We start from the raw sequence: 21,459 nt of genomic DNA on the forward strand, positions 1-21,459 counted from the left end.
TGTATGGACAGTTCTAGTGAGCTGTAATCCTCCTGGCCACAGCTCTTGAATGGCTGCTAATCTCTGGCCCAGGCCACTGCACACCATCACCTCACATCAGAGCCGGACAGGCATGACGAGAGGACAGAAGTACAGAGAAATGTAGGAGGCAGCGAAGGGGGGAGATAACACATAAGCTGGGTCAGTCCCTCCTCCCTCCTCACGCAGCCAGCAGTCCTCTTCCTTTCCCTCCCTCCATGTTCTTTCACCTATGAGAAACAACAGGGGCGCAGTGGTGGCGACGTAAAGAGATTTTGATGAGCCGTGTCACAGCAACAGCTGATAAATGTGTCTGTAAGAGTTTGAGCAGTCAGTGCGGCAGTCACCATGTTTCCATCAGTCTGCCAGAGACCAGATTGTCTGACAACGAACGCGATGCATCAGTTGTGTTGCACGAAAGCTGTCAGATTTGTTTGCGATCGCTGCCATTTCTGTTAGTACAGATAACAATGCAAGCAACATTGACATGATATGAGGCAGCATCAGGTCCGAGCAGTTGTAGAAATGTTCTAGTTGTCAACATTTTATACAGAAAATCAGTTTATGTTGTTTTTCTTTTTACGTGCAACTTCAAATTATTACCAATTTATCCGGTTGGTAGAACGTAGCTCTTGACATTCACACTAAGAATGAGTAGGTGCTCCCTACTTGTAAATCTTTCTGATATTTCTGCTTTGATCTCTTTCCCAGGATCATGTCCACATCCAATTGGCCACTGAAGGTGTCGGAGGAGCGCGTTCAGATGTATCGAGCCAGGAGAAACCAGTACTTATCTGCTGCCATAACTGACGGAGATCACGAGCCGGAGGTTGACCCCTATGCCTTCGAGGAAGGTGACGTCAAGTTCACATTCTCCAACAAGAAGGATAAGGCAGGCGGCGAGCGCGAGCCAGGCAAGAAACACAAGGTAAGACGAGCCAAGTGGAGGGGTGAGGAATGTTTTCTGAACTCCAGGACACCCTGACGTTTAGCTCTGTTGCCCGGGACAAGTGTATCAGATGCACACAACAGAAAAATGTAATGGCATAGTACAGACATCATATTTTGTCCTCTCTGCATTATTAAGTAATGGTATTAACACAGATGAATGGAAAACACTTCAGGGCATCAGATTAACTTCACCACTGGTAACACTGGTTCTATCAACTTTCTCAGTTGGGCACATAAGCACATGATTTGGTCACACCCTTCTCTGTTCAGTGATTACTCTCATCTAACGGCTGAAGGTGAGGAGGGGCTCAGTGTTTCAGGTCATGCATTGGCCAAAGGAGGGATTGTGTTTCGTTTTGACCTGGTAACAAGTTTAGAGTAGCCTGCAAATGGTCAGGCCACCTTGTCTACAATGCTCACCATGTATAGAGTTTCCCTCCTACCACAAGCAAGGCACTGCGTCAGCTAGTGTAGCTCAAATCAGTTCTCTTTCTTCTTCACTGGCTCAGTTGGTTTCCCCCCTGCCTACACCTGCACTCCCCCTGCAGCGCGCACGCTCATCATCGGCTGTGTCTTAGTCAGAACCACTTGGATTTGGGGCACAGAGCCAGCAGGAAGAGTGCAGGTGAAGCAGAGTGAGTCAGTAAAGAAAAATGGCTTGAACCACAAAGGCTAAAAACAGATCCAAATAAACCTAATCATCATTATGCAGCACTGTGAAATTTAACTCGTAAAGAATATGCAAACATGTTTAGTTACCTACACTTAGATCATTTATAGGGATATCTGTATAACCTTTTTTTACTCTTTATCATCATCTTTTATCAATGTTCCGCACCAATTGGTAACACTGGTACATATGTTTTACTTAACATTCTCGGGTAATTCACACTGAAGACCACAAACACACTAATTAATGCTCAATTATCACACTACTTATTAGCTTAGATTAATCAAGTAGCAGTGTAAATCGTATTATGTTTTGGTAACAAGCCAAGCTTCTGCTGCCACTTGTTACGCTGGTTTTTTTAATCTTAAAATGTTCACTCTACCAAATGTATGATCACAAGGAAACTGTTCGGCCTGTGAAAACAGCTGTAAACAATCGCTTCAGTGGGTCTGGAGGGATGTTTTTAAAGTTACAGAAAAAAAACAGCCCAATGAGCTCATCATGATAATGTAATGTGCTTGAGACCGGAAAACTGAAACACAGGAAGTTCCTAACAACCAATAGTGTCATTATGGGAAATGTTGGATCCAGTCATTTTGTTGCTGAACCCACACCCAGCACTAAAAGTTGGGGTGTTTAAGCCTGTGTTGGCTAAATTCAATTTTGACCATTCTTTTGTTTAAATCTGTCTCGTACAGTCCTCCAACTGTATGGAATTTAAGAAAAAATACACACTGGAGTTCACTGTGGTTAGTTAACCTGATCGAAATGCCATGCTGAACCTTTGCCAGCATTGTAAAGTACTCCACTCTGCTTAAAGAATGAGCCACGCCCCAGTGCCTCTTCCAAGTTGGCTGCTCTTAGTCTGGTTTGCTGCCACACCCCATTGCATATAATGCACAAAAGATTGAGTGTATCCACTTGATCCATACCTTCTTGCCTAGTGACCCAGGGTGAAATCAGGACACGAGGACTGACTCGTGTACAGCAATACTGTACTAAAAATAACAGTGGGACCGCTTTCCACATACATCCGCGTTCACTGCCCAGAACTAAATGAGCAGGAAGCCCTGAAACCCCATTGTTAGATGAAGCCAGAGGAACACCAAGTAGTTGGCTAGTCAAATTTTTTTTCGATCTGTCCTCTCCCTCTTTCCCCTTCTCACTGTATTGCTCGGCTTCAGCAGGGTGTCGGCTCTGGATCCAGACGTGGGGCCACTTGTTAACTTTGGGTTGCCCCTAGCGTGCGATGCGTTTATGTGTGTACGTGTCTCGGTCTGAATGTTTGCAGAGGGCTTCACGGAGCCTGGAGTCGAACCACAGCAACAAACCTGACTCACTGAACCATTAAGCTGAAATACGGCACTCAAATATTTCTCCTCCCTTCTGTCTGGTGAAGACCTCGCTGCACGCCTCCGGTCTCAGTCGGGATGTAAGGATGAAGGCAACTCTCAGTGGAATGGAGAGTCTCCAAAGAGCAGCCTGTGCAATGGAGCCCTACCACTGTCTGTCTGCTATAAGTGTGTGTGGGTGTGTGTGCGCATCATGGACATGTGGATTCCCTCGTTGTGTTTGAGCGATTTTTCTCAAGAATGGTCGTCATTATTTGTGGCTGCACCACGAGTGATGTGAAATATTAACCAGGAACATATCAGATCACCATACTTTTGCTCAGAAGTGATGCACAATATTTATCTTAGTTTAAGGTACACGCATGGCAAAAGCTTTAAATATATGAGATGGAAGAAAGCGATGATGGGAGGATTTCATGCAGGCAGCCTTGGAGTCGAAGAAGCTCTTGCAATATGTAAAGACTCCTTCCACACTTCCCCACCCAAAGCCAGGTTATTGATAAGGGGTTAAGGCGTCATTACCACCTATAGATTGTGGCCTTGGTGCGGATGTTGTGCTCTGGATTGGTCCTTTAAGGGAGACGGATTAAATCCTGCGTTAGTCAGAGAAAAGCCCTGGAGCGCAATGAAATCAATGGCCAAAACATAACATTCCTGTACCCCAGCTACAACTGCTCAGAACATAGTGTGCACACAACTTTTCATAAGAGCTCCCACACACACACACACACACGTACAGAAGGTCAGCCCATCCAGATATTGACGTCTGGGTGGGAGTGTAGAGGCCATTCCTTGGATCATGTTTTCACAGTGATCCACACTGGAAATCTTATTTGCCACAGCAGAAGCAAACCTCTCATTTATAGGGCCTTCTGTCCAATTTTATCTCCATTATACTGATATTCTTTTTTTATTCTTCTTCCAAATTGAGTCTCATAAATTTGACATAATGATTTTCACCCACACATTTTTTAACACAGGTTATCTAGCTATGGGGCTCTTATTAACAACCTGAAATCCTTCATCAACATGGGATTGGCTTCAAATAAACAGTTTACTTGTCCGTACTGAGCAATGTTTGTTGAACTGGTTCATAAATCACTCTGGTTGCCTTTATTCAGTCATTCAGCATGTGTGGGGTCTCCCTTCTTCTGACCTTCTTGTCTTTCTTTTTTCCCACAGGGTGAAGATGGAGGATCAGGTCCATTAGACGGTAAGGAGTCTCTTCCGCATCGATCTTTTATTCCTGTGTTTTCACTGCTATAACACAAACACACATTCTTTTACTCCCACTCGTAGACAATCTAGACAGTGACATCAAAGTACTTTGTGGTCATTGAGGTCCGAAGACACGGAACATTGATAATAACTTGTCACTTACACTATGTTTTTGGAATTTGAAGTCTGATTCCCACTAACTCTATATATGTATATGTGTGTGTACAGAAGCTCAGCGGGCAGCTGCTACCAACCGCATGGCTTCCACCAGCCTCATCCATGAGACAGACCTGGTGGTGTCCATCAACGACCTGGACAACCTCTTCAACTCGGACGAAGACGATCTGGCGGTGAGCAGAGACCTTGGCTCACACAGCAGCCAGTATTTAATTACGCAGGGTGTGGCTTGGCTCTGTGTGTGTGTGTGTGTGTGTGTGTGTGTGTTTGTGTGTGTATGTGTGACTGTGTGTATGTTTGTGTGTGTATTTGTGACTGTGTGTGTGTGTGTTTGGCATTCATGTGCCAGAGCTGTCTCTACTCTGCCCATCATTCGCTGACAACTCTCACAGCAGTTCCTCCAACAAGACGTTGTATGTTATACTGACTTACAGGCCCCACGGGCGTTAGAAATATAGCAGGAGTAAATTCAGAGCAGTATTATTAACTGACATTTTGAGTTACCAAGATCGTCAGGTGCTATAAATCTTACTTTTTTGTTCACAGCCTGGCTCTCGGCGACCTGTGAATGGAACTGATGACAAATTTGGCAACAAGGAACCAAAGTCCTCCTCGTTGGACCCTGTATCCTGCATCAGTATGTATCTCTACACCCGTCTACATTCATTTCATCATCTCCTTTTATCCACTCAATAAAATTAAGGCTTTAACTACACAAGCATCACTAATGCTCACGTTTGGTTTTTCCACCTAGTGGTGAAGAATATGGCTGTAATTAACTTGACAGCGCATCAGTGCTCAGCTCAGCTTTGAGTCCTGTAGCTGCTGTCTTATTGTCTCCTTGTCACTCCACTGCTGGCTCCGTTCTACCACCAGAGTGTTGCCTTAAACTTGAGTTGATTTGAACACAACTAAACAGTCCTTTGGGTGTTTTTGTATTGTTAGGTTTGAGCTCAGGGACACTAATGTAGAAGAAGAGACAATTTAATGACACTGTTCAGTAGATATTGCTGTGAAGTAAATTGGTCTCATATTAACAGTTTTTCCTTTAGTTTTAAGAACAAATAATTCCCAGACTCTACTCTTTTACCATGAACTGTTTCTTTAAAATATTAATAAAAGGGAGAGTCTAGATATTCCCTCCATTTTCTCAGTGAATATTTGTATAGAGGCTTTTCATTCTGGTGTTGATTTATCTTATGCCAATGGTTCACAAACTGAAGTGTATCCCCCCCCACTGGGAGACGAATGATGAGGATGCCCAGAGGAAAACTATGAACTGAGGCTCATTTGTGGTGATAAGGTTCATTCAGGGAAAGTAAACTAGAGTTTTCTGATGCTATCGAATGCTGATCTTTATTTTTCTATTTTAGTTTGTTGTTTCCCCAGTTGCTCTTAACGACTAAATAAATGAATGGGTATGTTTGAGAAAGTTTCAGAAACACTGTCTTTATGTAAACAAAGGCAGTTTAAAAATAAAGCTCTCCTGCTTTTGAATCTATAGTTTTAGTTAAACAGGTTGTGAACATGAAAAGGCAATTGTGACAAACCATTTGATCATTTCACCAGTTGCGGGTGAGATGCCTGTTTGACTTCCAGCGTGTCTAATACGTTTTCAGCTGTGGTGCGTGGTAGCTGCCTGTCACAGCAACTGCTTGTCATATTTGGCTGCAGAACAATGGGACATTCATCAGAAAGCATGTTGGCAGTAGTTGTCGTAATAAACCTATTTTCCTCACATGGTATAATCACCAGGATCATGTACATAATTAAGAAATGGCATTGGTTGCAAAGTGTCAGATTAAGGGAAATTTTAATTATGGGAACAAAATATATCTAAATGTATCTTATTAGCATGTAAGGCAGTATACACTGTAAAATATAGGCAACAGTGTTCAATTAGACTTTTACATTCCCTTTACCTCTACAAACATATTATAGTCCTGATCTGACATATTCTAATATTGTTCTTGTCCTCGCTCAGGCGACCTGCACCAGATGTTTCCGACACCTCCCTCGTTGGAGCAGCACATTATGGGCTACTCACCCATGAACATGTGCAGCAAGGAGTACGGCAGCATGGATACCAACCAAGGCATGACCTCATTGGATGGCACTTCATCTCTGGGAGGCCACTTTAAGATTGAGGTGGAGGAAAGCTTTTGCAGCCCTAAGCCATCTGAGATCAAGGTGGGTCTGGACTAAATCCCCCGGGTATCATAGCAGTGTCTTTTACAACTGAACCAACAGGTGGAATATATTGCCAGAACCAGTAGATGTCACAAGCCGAGCCTTTTTCAAACAGGCCGCATGAGCAGAGACTGTGCTACAGATCAGTAATCCAGGGTTCACTCCACATGTCAACAAGCATCTCCTCAGCTGAAGTGCCCAGAGTCCTGCACGGCTTGTAACTAAAGGGTAATCGATAAAAGAGTCGTACAAATAATTCACAGACGGGAACAGATACAAATGAACTCAATGCGACATAGAACTTAAGAGTATCAATTTCTCCGGGAAATCAGAACTAAAACAATTGTGCAAGGATTTTTCACATCTCGATCGGTTTATACGAAACCTAGTCAGCTTCAAGGATTTGTTCTATTGTGAAAGCCAAGACACCACCTATGACCAATTCCCTTCTGCTCAAATGACTGTCTCTACCGTCAGCGAACTTGCTAGAACATCAAAATGGATCACATCATGACAAAAATAATCAGATGTGAAGATGTGCTCTCAGTGGATTTGCTGCTTGTATAAAGTGCCAAAAAGTATTAGCTTTTGATAGCCACTGGCTAGACACATTGTTGGAAGAAAAAAAAAGGTCTGAGGAAAAACATTGACAGCTGCAGGAGCACAGCTGCTATAACAATTGACAGATACTTCTCTAAGAACACAGCTCCACCAAAACAGGAGGAAAAGGAGGCTGTAACCCGTTTGATTGAATGACTTTGTATGAAGCATGTGTTTTTTACTCTCAGGTGATGGGTTGGGCGGCTCATATGTTAACGGCTCCAGATCTGAAGCTGAGTTAATTACAGGAAACGGGTCAGGTCTAATATTGAGCTTTTTCGGTGCAAGCAGGTCCCTAGAAGATCCCACGAGCAACACACTCAATCTTTATTTTTTGTCCTACAACAATAGACCTGATAATGTGTAGTCACGGAATTGTTCAACTCTGCCTTGCATTATTTACTTCAGGGAAGAGGTTATTAACTGTGGTACGCATATTTTTTAATCCAGTGTAATGTTCAAGGATATCAGTGTATTCTCATTAGTTAAGACATTTTTCTAACTTACTCTGCCTTATTTTCTGTCCACCATTTAGGACTATTCATTCGTGTTCAAGCCAGAGCTGTGTCAGGCGTTTGTTGGCTGCTCCATGTTTGCTCCTCTGAAGACATTGCCGAGCCAGTGTCTTCCACCTGTCAAAGTACCAGAAGACTGCATCTACCGACCAAGCTGGACCATGGGCAGGGAGATGACCTTCCTCAACAAGGACAGGTACAGCTGATTATTATCTTTCTGAACTCTTTTTTTCAGCCCCTGAAATTCAAAAATGCCTTGTTTATCCTGATGATGTAGGCAGAAGGTTACTGAGGTATTTAAATTTACATTTGCAGAAGACATGCCATGGCTGTGCTGGGCTGGTTTGCGTTTTTGTGTGCACAGAAGCATGTATTCATACTCTGCTCTCTTTCTGTCCACACTCCCACCCTCTGGTCTCTCCACGGACACCCCCTTGGCATGCAGCTCAACTCCACCCATGCACGGCTGCCGCAGGCGGTGCAGGGAAATTAGTGTAAAAGGCATTCTTGGATGAGGATTATCACTGGAGTGGTGAGATGAGCCCCCACAGTGGCTCCATGCCACCTCGCTGCTCATAGCAGCTTGGAGTCTCTAGAAATACCTGTCACTGATTTCTTAACAACACGCATGGGAATTTCAGTTTATAAGCAAAATCAAAATACCTGGCTTTGCTCTATTGATTTTGTGGGCACTAGACCCTTATAGCATTTGTATGGACTTAATATTTATCATACCCATGTGCTATATCATATGTTTTGTTGACGCAGGAACATAAAATCTGGCAGGCGCACTAGACTTAAGGCGTTCACTGATCGGATCATGCAATTCCGAGCAGAAACTTTCACTGTAAATCATTTCTTATGCAGGGTTGTAACAATGTCAACAACCTCACTTCGGGTCTTAAGCTGAATTTTGTTGCATGAAACTGCAAACTGTTAAGTTTTGAACCGATGCCACCAAACCTGTAAACTAACAAACTAGCTTGGAGCAAATGCAAAATAATGTCCTTTCCATTGATCTTATATTAGACATACTTTTTTAAAATGACTATGTAGAGCAGAACAATAGTTGTAAAATGTAATAACTTGCGATAGTCATAGGGCTCATTATTTATTTTTTTAAGTGCAAACTCAGGTGAAGGTACACTGCATGGAAAGAGAGGTGTCTGGCCATTTTCCAAAGAGTCACTGGTAAAGATCTTATAATGCGCTTGCGAAGACATCCCATCTCAAACGTGCGCTGGCTGCAGGAGAGAGAATTGTGCCGGGACTTCCTCCTAATGGTTCTCTGCCAGGAGTTGTTCCCCACATACAGCTAGGGACATCGTGTGCTCACCCTCCCTCCTTCTCTCCTGCGCTCTCAAACACACTCTCCCTGCTTCCTCACAGTTGCTTGCCAGCCCCAAAAATAAACCGTACCTCAGAGGGACGCTTGCTGAAATGTTTATTGAATGTCTTTCTATCTCTCTCGCTCTGCTTCTTTACACTTTCCCATTCTCTCTCTCCCCCTCAATCTTCTTGTGTGCAGCCCACTCTAAATTCTTTTTGTAGTTGATTGTCGTTGTGGCCTTCTGCCTTAAACTATGTTGCATATGCAGAAAGACAGTTGGATAACGATATACCGTATTGTTACTTTAAGCAATGTGTAGACAATTATTGTTTTCCTTCAAAGGAAAAAGAAAACAATTATGCTCTAGTAGGGGATGACTACCTTATTTTCATGCCACAATTAGACATAATTGTTTGTCCAATTCTTGTTTTTATACCGTGCTGAACATGGGAAGTTACTGTTGTTGACATTGGAACCCGTGGTTTTGATATTTTCTTATTATGGCTTTCATAAAATGTATCACCAGCCCATTCCACACCGCTCAAAATGTCCATATATACGTTGTATTAACAATCACTGCCTAATAACTATAAAGTCCACTTTATAGTGGATTCAACATTTGTTTGTATGGTCTGAAAGTTTATTGAAGTTTTTTATACCCTATATCACATCGTGAAAAGTAGTGTACAACCAAGCAATATCTTCCATCGTGCATTGTGAGTGTTGACTGGATAAAAATAGTGGAGAGCTGAGAGGGCAGCATGTCTCAGCCTTCCCTCTCTTCGATTGTACTCCTCCTCATTCTTATCAAAAATGTCCGAAAAAAAGATAGACAATTTATATTTGCAGGTATATTCAAAGACTAATTTTAAAGTGCTTTCCTAATACTTCAGGAATGAGACAAATCTGTAAGTTGTGGCGGTAAATACTTAATAAGAGCAGAGCATCACAGTACATATGCAGCTAACAAGTATATGTCTCCATTTAATCAGGGTCATCCAACATGCTTTTTTACCTAAAAGTAATAATACAAATTTTAACATAAACATTAAAAGTTTATCATGGGATTCTCCAGTGGCCGATGTTGTTTTCTGTCATAAGCCTGCGACAGTGGTGCCGAGTAATGTCTGAAAGTGTTTCTGTTGCTGATGGTTCTTGTGCCTTTTCTAATTATTGTCCTTCAATCTTTGTGCCCTCAGTAACATCCCCAGTGTGGGCAGCACCATGGACCAGGACTACACCCAGACGTACACTCCTCAGACCCACACGCCCTTCATGTCCAACAGCGCTCCACCAAGTAACAGTGGTGCTGGCATCCTGCCTTCACCGGCCACACCGCGTTTCTCCGCCCCCACCCCACGGACGCCACGCACTCCACGCACACCTCGGGGTCCCTCCAGTGTCCAGGGCTCGCTCAAGTACGAGAACTCGGACCTTTACTCACCAGCGTCCACCCCCTCCACCTGCCGACCGCTGAATTCAGTAGAGCCGGCCACAGTACCCTCCATCCCAGAGGCCCACAGCCTCTACGTCACCCTCATCCTCTCTGAGTCAGTCATGAACCTCTTCAAGGACTGCAACTTTGACAGCTGCTGCATCTGCGTGTGCAACATGAACATAAAAGGAGCCGATGTGGGCGTTTATCTGAGCGACCCCATCGGCGAGGCCCAGGAAACCTGCAGCTGCGGCTTCAGCGCTGTGGTTAACCGACGCTACGGCAACGGCTCAGGTCTCTTCCTCGAGGACGAGCTGGATATCATCGGCCGCGGTTCAGATGTCAGCAGAGAGGCAGAGAAGCGCTTTGAGGAGCTGCGGCTTTCCTCGCTGGAGAGAACTGGATTCGGGAGGGGCGACCGTGTCCCCGACGATCTGATTCTCCTCCTGCAGGACCAGTGCACCAACCCCTTTTCACCCATTTCCATTCTGGAGCATGAAATCACGACCCGAGGGCCAAGCGGGGCCCCTGTGCCGCCCTGTGTGAGGGTGGAAGAGCGAGACTACCATAGCGACTGCTACATGGCCCTGGAGCATGGAAGGCAGTTCATGGACAACATGTCAGGTGGAAAAGTGGATGAGGCGCTGGTCAAGAGCACCTGCTTGCACCACTGGGGCAAAGAAAATGGTGAGATAATTTTGTGTTAACCAAGTTTCCTTCATCTGAAAAAGGAAACAAACGACTATTAAAAGTACTAAAAGTCGTTCTAATAGTCTGCCAAAGATTTGCTTAAAGGCGACCTGTGTTTTTAGCTTTGTTCAGTCATATTGTTCAAACTCAAACACCAGTTATATTGTCAAAAGGACAGTTGAGGACATTTCTGCCTTTTTTACTTGCAGCCAGCATGTTTGTTCTCATGTTGTGATAATCCTTAGTTTCCCCTTTTCTTGTCCGTTCTCCAGCCGTGGACGTGAGTACTCTATGCTCTCAGGACGTCTTGCGGGTGCTGATGTCCCTCCAGCCTGTGCTACAGGACGCAATCCAGAAGAAGAGGACGGTGCGGTCGTGGGGCGTTCAGGGTCCTCTTACCTGGCAGCAGTTCCACAAGATGGCTGGACGGGGATCTTACGGTAAAACGGAGAACAAGCTGGGAAAGATTATCCGTTTAATACACAGCTCTTACTGATGCCTTGTGCCAGTCCAGTGTAGCTATTTAAATCAGTTATCAGTGAGTCCAACAAAAGCACATGTTGTCATCTTGAGCACAGAAATCTGGTTTCTAAGACGATTACCAGATAAATCCATGATATCATCAGCAGTGGTGGTTGGTGTTGGTGTACGTGACATTTTCAGACGTGTGTGTCTTGAGGAAGAAAAAGGCTGGATGTTGTCAGATCAATAGGAAGCGTGGTCCCTCTGCTGTGGTCCAGATGTCAGTGCTGTTGGGAGGAGCTGTCAGATTGCTGGTGACCTCGCATTCTGACGCACAGTGGAGGGTGAAAGGGAGGGGGTCTGACACCTTACCTGTTAACACCACTAACTTCCCTGTTCTTTCCGTCTTTGTTTCCCTCCTCCTCCTCCTCCTCCTCCTCCTCCTCCTCCTCCTCCTCCTTCTTCTTCTTCGAACTTTCTCCCACAGGCACAGACGAGTCCCCAGAGCCCCTGCCCATCCCCACCTTCCTGGTGGGTTATGAGTATGACTTTGTGGTACTGTCTCCGTTTGGTCTGCCCTACTGGGAGAAGCTGTTGTTGGATCCCTTCGGCTCCCAGCGGGATGTCGGGTACCTGGTGGTTTGTCCTGACAACGAGGCCCTGCTGAGCGGCGCAAAGAGCTTCTTCCGAGACCTCACAGCTGTCTATGAGGTAGAGACTTTGAAGCAGAGAGCAAACCTGTCCCTGATTGTGCTATACAAATGTAACAGTGCTTTATTCGTCCCCATTCCTGGTTGGCAAATGTTTATTACAATTTTGAACAGTTAAGAATGATTTGTAATGTATATCACTCAAGAATTGTACATGTGTTGCTTCCTTCCATCTCTGTAAATGATAATTCAGACTTAAAGAACAGTTTCTGCCGAAGAAAATATACCATGCATGGGGGGTAAGGACATTTCAAAGGCAGGAATTAATGCACCGAAAGTCCAGATCAGCAGTGGATAGCAGAGGGTTAATTACACAACTAAATTATTTAGTGTCTCCGGATGGAAAACATTTTTACTGAAAAACTCAACATTTTGTTGTGTGAAAGATGGAAAAGAGTAAAACAGGAAAATGCAGCTACACTCCAGCCTTCATTCTTTTGCTAATTTTCATACTGAATAAAATGTATCCACCATTTCTTAAGAATGATTGTCTTCACCGTTCAGCCTCTGTCTCTGTTTGTCTACAGTCGTGTCGACTCGGCCAGCACCGGCCCATTTCCAAAGGCTACCCTGATGGCATTGTCCTCGTCGGGGGCAGTGGAGCAAAGAGCCTCGTGGATCAGCCAGTGAGCGACTGGTTCCTCAAGGCTGCCAGCGGCAACAGTGACGCCTTCACAAAGCTCAAACTCTATGCACAAGTGTGTCGCCACAACCTCGGTATGTATCATTTCCAGCCTGCAAGGTAACTGCAGCAGTCTTGATCCTGCATCTCTCAGGTTCTTCTGTTGCTCCATGCTTGGTTCAATCAGCTCTTTGTTGCTGAATTTCCACCTCTTGGTTTTGTTATTATGAAAAGGCAAGCCAGAAAGACTTGACTGCTCGAAAGAGAGCAGATCTTTTAAATGCAAAAGCAGTGTAGGAGGAGGTCAAGTTGAAGTGGAATAAGCTGAGTATCTTTATCTTCCCCTGGAGTGTTTCATGGTTAATAATAAAGTGGCCAATGTTGGGTTTGTTTCTCCCTTTAGCTCCATACCTCGCATCACAGCCATTGGACAGTTCCCTCCTCACACAGCCCAGTCCCCCACCCTCATCCAGCCAGTCATCTTCCGCACAATTGTCCAGCTCCGCCTCCAGCTCAGTGGGCCAGCAGGGCTCAGTGAACGCTGTGGGCACCTCGGTTCCCAACAACAACGGCAGTAGCAACAACAACACTGGGTCCGGAAATGGCTCTGCATCGTCCAACAGCCTGGTGACATCCTCAGGCCAGTCTGGCAGCGCAGTACCGTCTGCCAAACCCAACTCATTTCCCCCTTTTGGAACCGTAGGCAGTCAGGGCCAGGGAGGTGGCCCCCAGAGTGGACAGCTGGGACAGCAGGCTGGTACCCAGAACACTGGCACCTCAGGGGACACCTCCAGCAGCCAGGCCCAGGGACCCGCAGAGCCTCTTGAAAGGTACTGCACGAACCATAAGCCTGCACAGCATCAAGTCAAGATCTGAAGAATGGTTTGAACAGTTTAGTCGTATGTGGCATAAGTCACATAAAGCTTTAAGCTGTTATATTTGAACATTTTCAAACACTTTGAAATCCCTGTTAAGCATTTAATGAAATAATGTATTCCTTTTAGGAAGGGTAGGTAAACATAATACCACTAATAATAATTACACAATAAAGTTAATATTTATTTTATCCAATGCAGAACACACTGTTTGATATAGAATTTAGATAAAATTGTAGCAAACAGGTAACAAGAGGAGAGCTTATTTGTGGTCTTTGTTACATGAATAAATGAAGCTTGAAGTCTTGGATGTGTCCCATGTTATCATAAACTAAGAATCATGCAGAGCCCAAGATCAGTTCTATAACATCGGGTATATGATCCTGTGCTTTCCCCAGCACTTTGGAACGAGAGAAGATCGGCGTGCCCACGGACGGCGAGTCCCACGCCATCACGTATCCACCTGCCATCGTTGTTTACATCGTGGACCCCTTCAGCTACGAGGAGGCGGACGGTGGCCCGGGCCCGGTGCCCGTCCACTCCAGTGTGTGGACGCTGGGTTTGCTACGCTGCTACCTTGAGATGCTTCAGTTCCTGCCCTCACACGTCCGCAATTCTATCTCTGTTCAGGCAAGTAAAGTTCCAGTGCCACACGTTTTATTGCCGATCATATTGTTTTTCATTATCACAACATTAACTCCATGAGTGAAAAATTATTTCGTCGTGTATCCAGTTTCAGTGAGTCGGTTACTCCTCATGACATAAGGATTAAATATTGAATAGCATCATTACAGACACATCTATCATAATTAGTCACTCACAGTATAATGAGAGGGACCAAAACATAGAAACAGCTTAATGTGCTGTACAATGTCAACTAGCCCTAACTCTGCCAAGGCCAAACAGGCAACTTATATTCATAAAGCTGTCCAAAATTCCACAAACTCAAACAAATCAGTTCCTTAAATTTGTCAGATTTTTCATCAAGATTCATGAATTATTCTTGTGAGGGAAATTGGTGAACTTGTCAAACTAATGCCTCTATCTCATAATGCTAAAAATCCCTGGTTCCCCCCTCTGTCTGGATCCATGCCAAACTTTAATGGGTTCTTTCTTGGCCCATGTCCCATCCTTTCAAGTTGTGCAGAAAACCGACCAGTGCTCTTTGAATAATCCTGCGGACAAACGAGCAAGCCAACAAACAAGGGGCCAAAATCATTAACCTCCCTGGTGATGGTAAAAAATACCACCACACCAGCCTTGAAAATGACCACAAAGACAACGGTCACGTGTCTCACCCTGTGTCTACAAGAATCTGACATTTTCACTTTAATAATATTTACACTAAAGCTGTTGCCAGATCAGAAGTGTCCATGTGTCTGAGTCATCAGGTTTTACAGACAGACAATGCAGATTATAGAGCTTTTACAAATTGTTCAGCTTTTGTTAATATGAATTATTACCACAAACAGTATTTTTTTGCCAGATTGCTTATGCTTACTCAACACTTTTCTCTAATTTCTCTTTTACACCAAAAATGGCGAGTGTGCAGGTTTTTTAAACAAGGTAAATGCGCTAAAAGGGCGATTGACTCCTTTCCCATTGCCAGTCGAGGAGTTTGTTTCTCTGTTGTTTTTTTTCCTCATGCATAACGTTCACGTCACAAATGCACTGAAAAACTTCCATTTGACCTGGGAGTGAATGCAGATTTTTTTATTTACATTGCCGAAAAAAGCCAAAAGTAAGCAGGTTTTAGTAGGTTTTAAACCCCTTATGGAAAACCATTAATGAGTAGATATTGCAGTTGTAGAGTTGTTGTAACCCCAGGTTGCCGACATCTAACAGCACATGTTTTTCTTTTTCTTACCCCAGATTGTCCCCTGCCAGTACCTGCTTCAGCCAGTACGAGGCGAAGACCGTCATATCTACGCCCAGCACCTCAAGTCTCTATCCTTCTCCGTGTTCGCTCAGTGCAGACGGCCACTGCCCATCTCAACCAACGTCAAGTCTTTAACAGGCTTCGGCCCCGGCTTGGCCATTGACACAGCACTGAAGAGCCCAGAGGTAAATGCATACTTTGACATAATCTATATGTAAAAGCAGAAACAGTTATTATTCTAGCATGCTTTGGCAGTTCAGCTCCGTAGCCGCACCCTGTTGGCATTGTGTGTCAGCATCAGTATGCCTGTGTTGTCCTCTGATCGATAGGCAAGCAAACGGAGGCTGACACCTCGGACCGGGCAGCTGCATCTTAGTAGCGTTCTGCTCTTCAGCCAGACATGAAGCTGACCTGGAGCGACACAGCCTTTTGCCCCGGCTGTGTTCAGTCTGCCAGTGAGAAGAAAGAAGCCAATGAGATATAGAGGTTTTAGGACTAAACATCCACATATTTTTTCTTCTGGAACAGAACCAAGGGAACTTGTAACCCTGTAGTACTGGAGAGGTTTTTTTTCCATTATCTGCTTGGCTAGCTCCCTGAGACCTCCATAATGGGATCTCGACTCCAGGTTTAGACAAAGGGGCGCTTTAGATCAGGACTTAATTCAGTTGACTTCCTTCCTTTCAGCCAGCGCTACCTCTAACACGCCAGCAAACCCAGCCCTGCTGGAGGAACTGGGACATGAATGGGACAATGGGTGCAACACCAGGGACACACAGGTTTTGTTCAGATACTTAGAATGTGAAATCAGCAGGAATTAGGATTGAAAGACATAATTTCCTGTGGCTGTGAAAGTCCAGTAGCCAATCACGTGTGCTCAAAATAAACAAATCTGCAGCCTGTATAGTTTTTGATCCATTTGTCTTTTAGTGCTGAACATTAATCATTTCGTCTTCACCTACCAAATTGTAGAGACCGGAGTGTCTGCGTCTGTATACACCTCCATTCATCTTGGCACCGGTGAAGGACAAGCAGACGGAGCTCGGGGAGACATTCGGGGAGGCATCGCAAAAATACAACGTGCTGTTCGTAGGATACTGTCTCTCCCACGACCAACGCTGGCTCCTGGCCACATGCACTGACCTGTATGGGGAACTGCTGGAGACCTGCATCATCAACATTGATCTACCAAACAGGTAGGACTGTACCATATTAAAACCTACTGTGCTCTTTTGCTGTTGACATCCAAAGGAAACACTCAAAGCATCTTACGAGTTTTGGCTTTTTCTTAGGTTGAGGTATATATCGGGAATTCCATGTTTTAATAATCATTTTTAAAAATAACCAGATTTAAAACAAAGTCGTTTAAGCTGCTTTCAGACATGCACTGCACTCTAGATAATCGTCTGACATTCTTTGGTTGAGCTGAATTTGAGAACACAAATACCAGAGTGAGAGGCACCGGACTTTCTCCAGAGTTCCTCCGAAAAAAAAAGAAAAGGCCACCTCTAAAAAACTGTGGAGAAAGTCAGAAGGATCCCAATGTGAGAGAAAAGCAGGAGATTATAAAAAGGATTCACAGTGACCCAGTGTGTGGGTTGATGACGTTTTCTAACAGGCAACTGATGCAAAACTAAAAGGAAAAAAAGGGAATACAAATGTTTCGGGATAAAAAAGCGGTGTCATACACATACAGTAGGAGACATTAACGCAGTTCTTTAAATCCTCTAGTGATAAGATCCAACGCTATTGTCACTGTACTGTAAACAGAGATTCCGCAGCTGAATTAATACATTACATCTGTTCTCTGCCTGTGGCTCCACCCCCACCCAAACACTTGTTAGGTTAGCTTTGCATTTAGGTGTTTTAGGGCAACCTGGCATCATTCTCAGTCTACACTCTTGACTGGTTCATATTTCTCTGTGAACATCACACATTCAGTCCCAGCTGGGCAACAAGTGTATGTGACCTCACAAAAGGTGCACAGGAGCTTTCGCTGCTATTCAAAATGTTTCTGCTTGATGTTAAAACTGTGTCATACTAGCTGTCAAATGAGACTCAGCTCACTAAAAAATAAATTAGACCCGAGAGGAAAGGCACATAACTGTCAGTCAAGCATTGTCTGCATGGGCCCACACATTCCTGAGAGGAGGTTCACCTTCACCAATCTGAACAGCTTGGACTCATAATGTATTCATAATGATATGCTGTAATATATATCATACATTAATAATATATAATATACAACATTTTAACCCACCTCTGTTTATAAGCTAGGCACTCTGTATTTACACTAGACAATGAAAGGAGGTTTTGACATTTGCGTCTGTGCATGTTCCACAGGGCGCGGAGGAAAAAGGGCTCAGTGCGGCGGCTCGGCCTCCAGAAGCTGTGGGACTGGTGCTTAGGATTGGTGCAGATGACATCTGTCCCCTGGAGGGTGGTGATTGGCCGACTAGGCAGGATAGGGCACGGAGAATTAAAAGGTAAGGACTGTCACGCTAAAAGGCTTTTTATTGAACATTTAGTGTTCTCCACACCAGTTTATCACTTTGATTCATCCCCGTCACTCTCCCCGTCTGATGTTCCAGACTGGAGTATTCTGCTGAGCAGGAGAAACCTCCAGTCGCTAAGTCGCCGTCTGAAGGAAATGTGTCGAATGTGTGGCATCTCCGCCTCAGATACTCCCAGCATCCTCAGCGTGTGCTTAGTCGCCATGGAACCCCAGGGATCCTTTATCGTTATGCCAGGTACAGTATGTGCACACTGGTTACATTTTAAATACACTTGTTATCTCTTTTTAATGTACACCTCTCGTGTCAGTTGCATTACTCTACCAAGTAAGGCAGGGCCGTTTCTTGTTTGTGTTAGTGTTTGTGTGTGTGTGTGTATGTGCGTGTGAGTCAGTGTCATGATGGATGGCAGCAACATATCACCAGCGTGTCCCCTCCTTGTCCAGAGCAGATTGATGGCAGGGAAGATCATGTACCTTTCGCTCATAAAGCACTATCTCTCAGATTCCCATTGATCTCAATGCAGTGTGATGGAGAGCTTGATCAATGGGTTTATTTTGGGAAACGAGTGGGGGGATTGTCAGTGCATCATATCAGGATTGTGTTGAGCGATGCTTGGCCGAGGATCTCTCCTTCGTCAAAAGCTCTTCAAGCTGAAGAGATTAGAAAGGCGGTGTTAGCCACAGATGAACAAACATGTCCAACTATGTCCGAGGGCTTTAACTCAGAGATATGTGGCATCGCTGCTTATATTCTATAAATATAGTTTATTTTCAAACAAGTTTTAAAATGTATCAATATCATAAAACAACAAAATAATTTAACTGATTTTAGCATTTATACTGTAGTGAAAGGTTGCTGTGAGGATCACAGTTGTGACAGTGTGAAGCTGAAGATGCAGGATTTGCTTGAAAATAGGTTGCAGTTATTTTAGTTTGGCTCTGAAAGTCTGTGAAAAAATGAATCGCAGTGCTGTTCTTGATCCCGCAACCTTTATGCTCACACACTGTATAGCCAAATACTAGTCATGGTGTCACATGTTATAAAGAGAGAAAAACAAATGCTTTGGAATCTGTTATTCACAAAAATGTTGTTATAATGTCAGATTCTCATGTAATGGAACCTCTTGCAGCAAAATATATATACTGTATGGCCAATCTGTTTCTCCACATCATACATATTATCCATGATTTATATTTGTGGGTTTGTGTAAAATCATCATACTGTTTATTCCCAACACAGATGAAAAATGTCAAGCTGCTCTGGTCAGCATGTGTGTCTGATCATAATAAAGGGAGATGTAGGTGGACAAGTAGTAAGGAATTAGTGATGCAATAATGCTCATAATGCTGTAAGTTTTTATATTGGGGATAAGTAAAAAATTTTTTTTATAAATATGTAACTGGTAAACGATATGAAAGCAATTCCTCTGTGACCTATATTTAATGAGATATGACCAGTCAAAGTCCCCCCCCAAAAAAAGGTTCAAACTGGGTCAGTCCTTGTGCTTTTTCTTGTCACAGAGTAATTTCTCCTTCTTCACAAAATGATTGATCATTGTTAATTTTCTACTTCCTAATTGTTCCTTTCAATAACTCACTGCATGTTAACAATCATGTATAAAATTCATTAAAAAATTCAATAATTAAGATCAGTGTGTTAAGATAAAAATAAATAAAAGTTGCGTTAGAATGTAACACAGTGTTTCCTCCTGGCTACCTTTCCACATCATATCCTTGCAGAAAGCCCTGTTGATGTTCTGTTACTTGTCTGAGATTTCTGATGAATTCTGTTTCAGTGGTGCTTTGACTCTGTTAGTCACAGTTTAGGTGATGTTTTCTTGCTCAAACACAGTTTTCTCAGTCAGACACGAGTTAAAGGATTTTCCCCACAGAAGATAAAATGATTGTGACAAGGATCCCTGTCTCGGTTCCTTCTGCTCAGCCTCAGTGTTTATTGACCCGGCGCTCTCTCCTTCCTTTGTGCATCCCATCAGACTCTGTGTCGACAGGCTCCGTGTTTGGCCGCAGCACCACCCTGAACATGCAGACGCCGCAGCTGAGCACCCCACAAGACACCTCCTGCACCCACATCCTGGTCTTCCCCACCTCTGCCTTCGTCCAAGTGGCCAGCTCCAATTACACCAACATCGACACCAACATCGACATTCTCAACGCCACCACCGGTCAGCAGCTCTCCTTCATCAATCTCCTAGTCCTCTTCAGTTACTAATCCAGTCTGACTCCGGCTGTTTGCCGGGGCTTAAACAGACTCACTGATGTTTAAGCAAAATGCAGCAATTACTGAGGTTTCCCCTCTGAACTGAACTGTTTGTTTCCAAACACTTCCTGTTTACTTTTCCAGTCTATAAAGAGTCTGGTTTAACAGTGTATGCTTACATACTTCTACAGCACCCTCAAGTGTCTTCCCTTGTTTTCCCTGTGCAAATGGACGTGTTGCCAGAAGTAGGAATCAGGGTCCCTCACATTCCATACTCACTAAATAAATCATCCACATACTGCAATTGACAGTTAAAACCTGTGCCCAGGTTATATTTTCTGTACAATATGTACAATATGCAAGTTATTGCCACAAAGAAATTGTCTAATAACATACAGATAAGAAAAAAGGAAACCATTTCCCTCAGAGGATTTTTCAGCTGTGTTCAGAGACTTATTGATAAAACATGTTACCAATTGAATTATTCTCCTGTTCTCCACAGATGGGTCTGATGCTATGGGGATCATTGACCTGCTGGACCAGGAGAACGAGCTGGTGGACCCAGACATCATCAACATCTCGCCCAACACCTCGCCAGTACACTCCCCTGGCTCTCATTACCACCACGGAGGTGACGGCATTAAGGTGAGACATGTGCACGCACACAGAGAAAGACCTTTAAGTGCCATGTGTTAAATAAAGGACCTTGAGCTAAGCTTGAGTTCCTGTCTGTTTCCAGGGCCAGAGTACGGACCGCATGGAGTCTCATGAAGAGGTCCCCAATCTCCTGCAGCAGCCTTTGGCCCTCGGCTACTTTGTCTCCACGGCTAAAGCCGGCCCACTACCCGACTGGTTCTGGTCAGCCTGTCCCCAGGCTCAGAACCAGTGTCCACTCTTCCTCAAGGTACCAGGCATGACCTCCCTCATCACTATTTGTTTGGCTATTATAGAGTTGTATTTAACACAAGAGCAGAGTGAAAATTGCTTTTTTCATTTGTGTTTTTTGTGGTGAAAGAGCAAGACAAGCTAGTG

The 21,459-nt window shown here is 44.1% G+C and overlaps 1 protein-coding gene across 1 annotated transcript in view; it reads left to right on the top strand.

Annotated features, from left to right (window-relative positions):
* Window positions 1-21,459, top strand: part of med13a (mediator complex subunit 13a) — a 78,282-nt gene that overhangs the window by 53,773 nt on the left and 3,050 nt on the right. Inside the window, exons 10-28 of the mRNA XM_061085855.1 lie at window positions 730-946; window positions 4,174-4,204; window positions 4,438-4,559; window positions 4,933-5,023; window positions 6,371-6,576; window positions 7,712-7,887; window positions 10,221-11,143; window positions 11,419-11,586; window positions 12,096-12,319; window positions 12,846-13,035; window positions 13,344-13,770; window positions 14,214-14,445; window positions 15,688-15,879; window positions 16,667-16,890; window positions 18,038-18,180; window positions 18,286-18,444; window positions 20,204-20,392; window positions 20,930-21,072; window positions 21,167-21,331. Of these exons, the coding sequence (XP_060941838.1) occupies window positions 730-946; window positions 4,174-4,204; window positions 4,438-4,559; window positions 4,933-5,023; window positions 6,371-6,576; window positions 7,712-7,887; window positions 10,221-11,143; window positions 11,419-11,586; window positions 12,096-12,319; window positions 12,846-13,035; window positions 13,344-13,770; window positions 14,214-14,445; window positions 15,688-15,879; window positions 16,667-16,890; window positions 18,038-18,180; window positions 18,286-18,444; window positions 20,204-20,392; window positions 20,930-21,072; window positions 21,167-21,331 (4,222 nt within the window). The remainder of the gene's footprint in view (window positions 1-729; window positions 947-4,173; window positions 4,205-4,437; window positions 4,560-4,932; window positions 5,024-6,370; window positions 6,577-7,711; window positions 7,888-10,220; window positions 11,144-11,418; window positions 11,587-12,095; window positions 12,320-12,845; window positions 13,036-13,343; window positions 13,771-14,213; window positions 14,446-15,687; window positions 15,880-16,666; window positions 16,891-18,037; window positions 18,181-18,285; window positions 18,445-20,203; window positions 20,393-20,929; window positions 21,073-21,166; window positions 21,332-21,459) is intronic.

Source organism: Limanda limanda, chromosome 14 (genome assembly GCF_963576545.1).
Source record: "Limanda limanda chromosome 14, fLimLim1.1, whole genome shotgun sequence".
Taxonomy (NCBI): Eukaryota; Metazoa; Chordata; class Actinopteri; order Pleuronectiformes; family Pleuronectidae; genus Limanda; species Limanda limanda.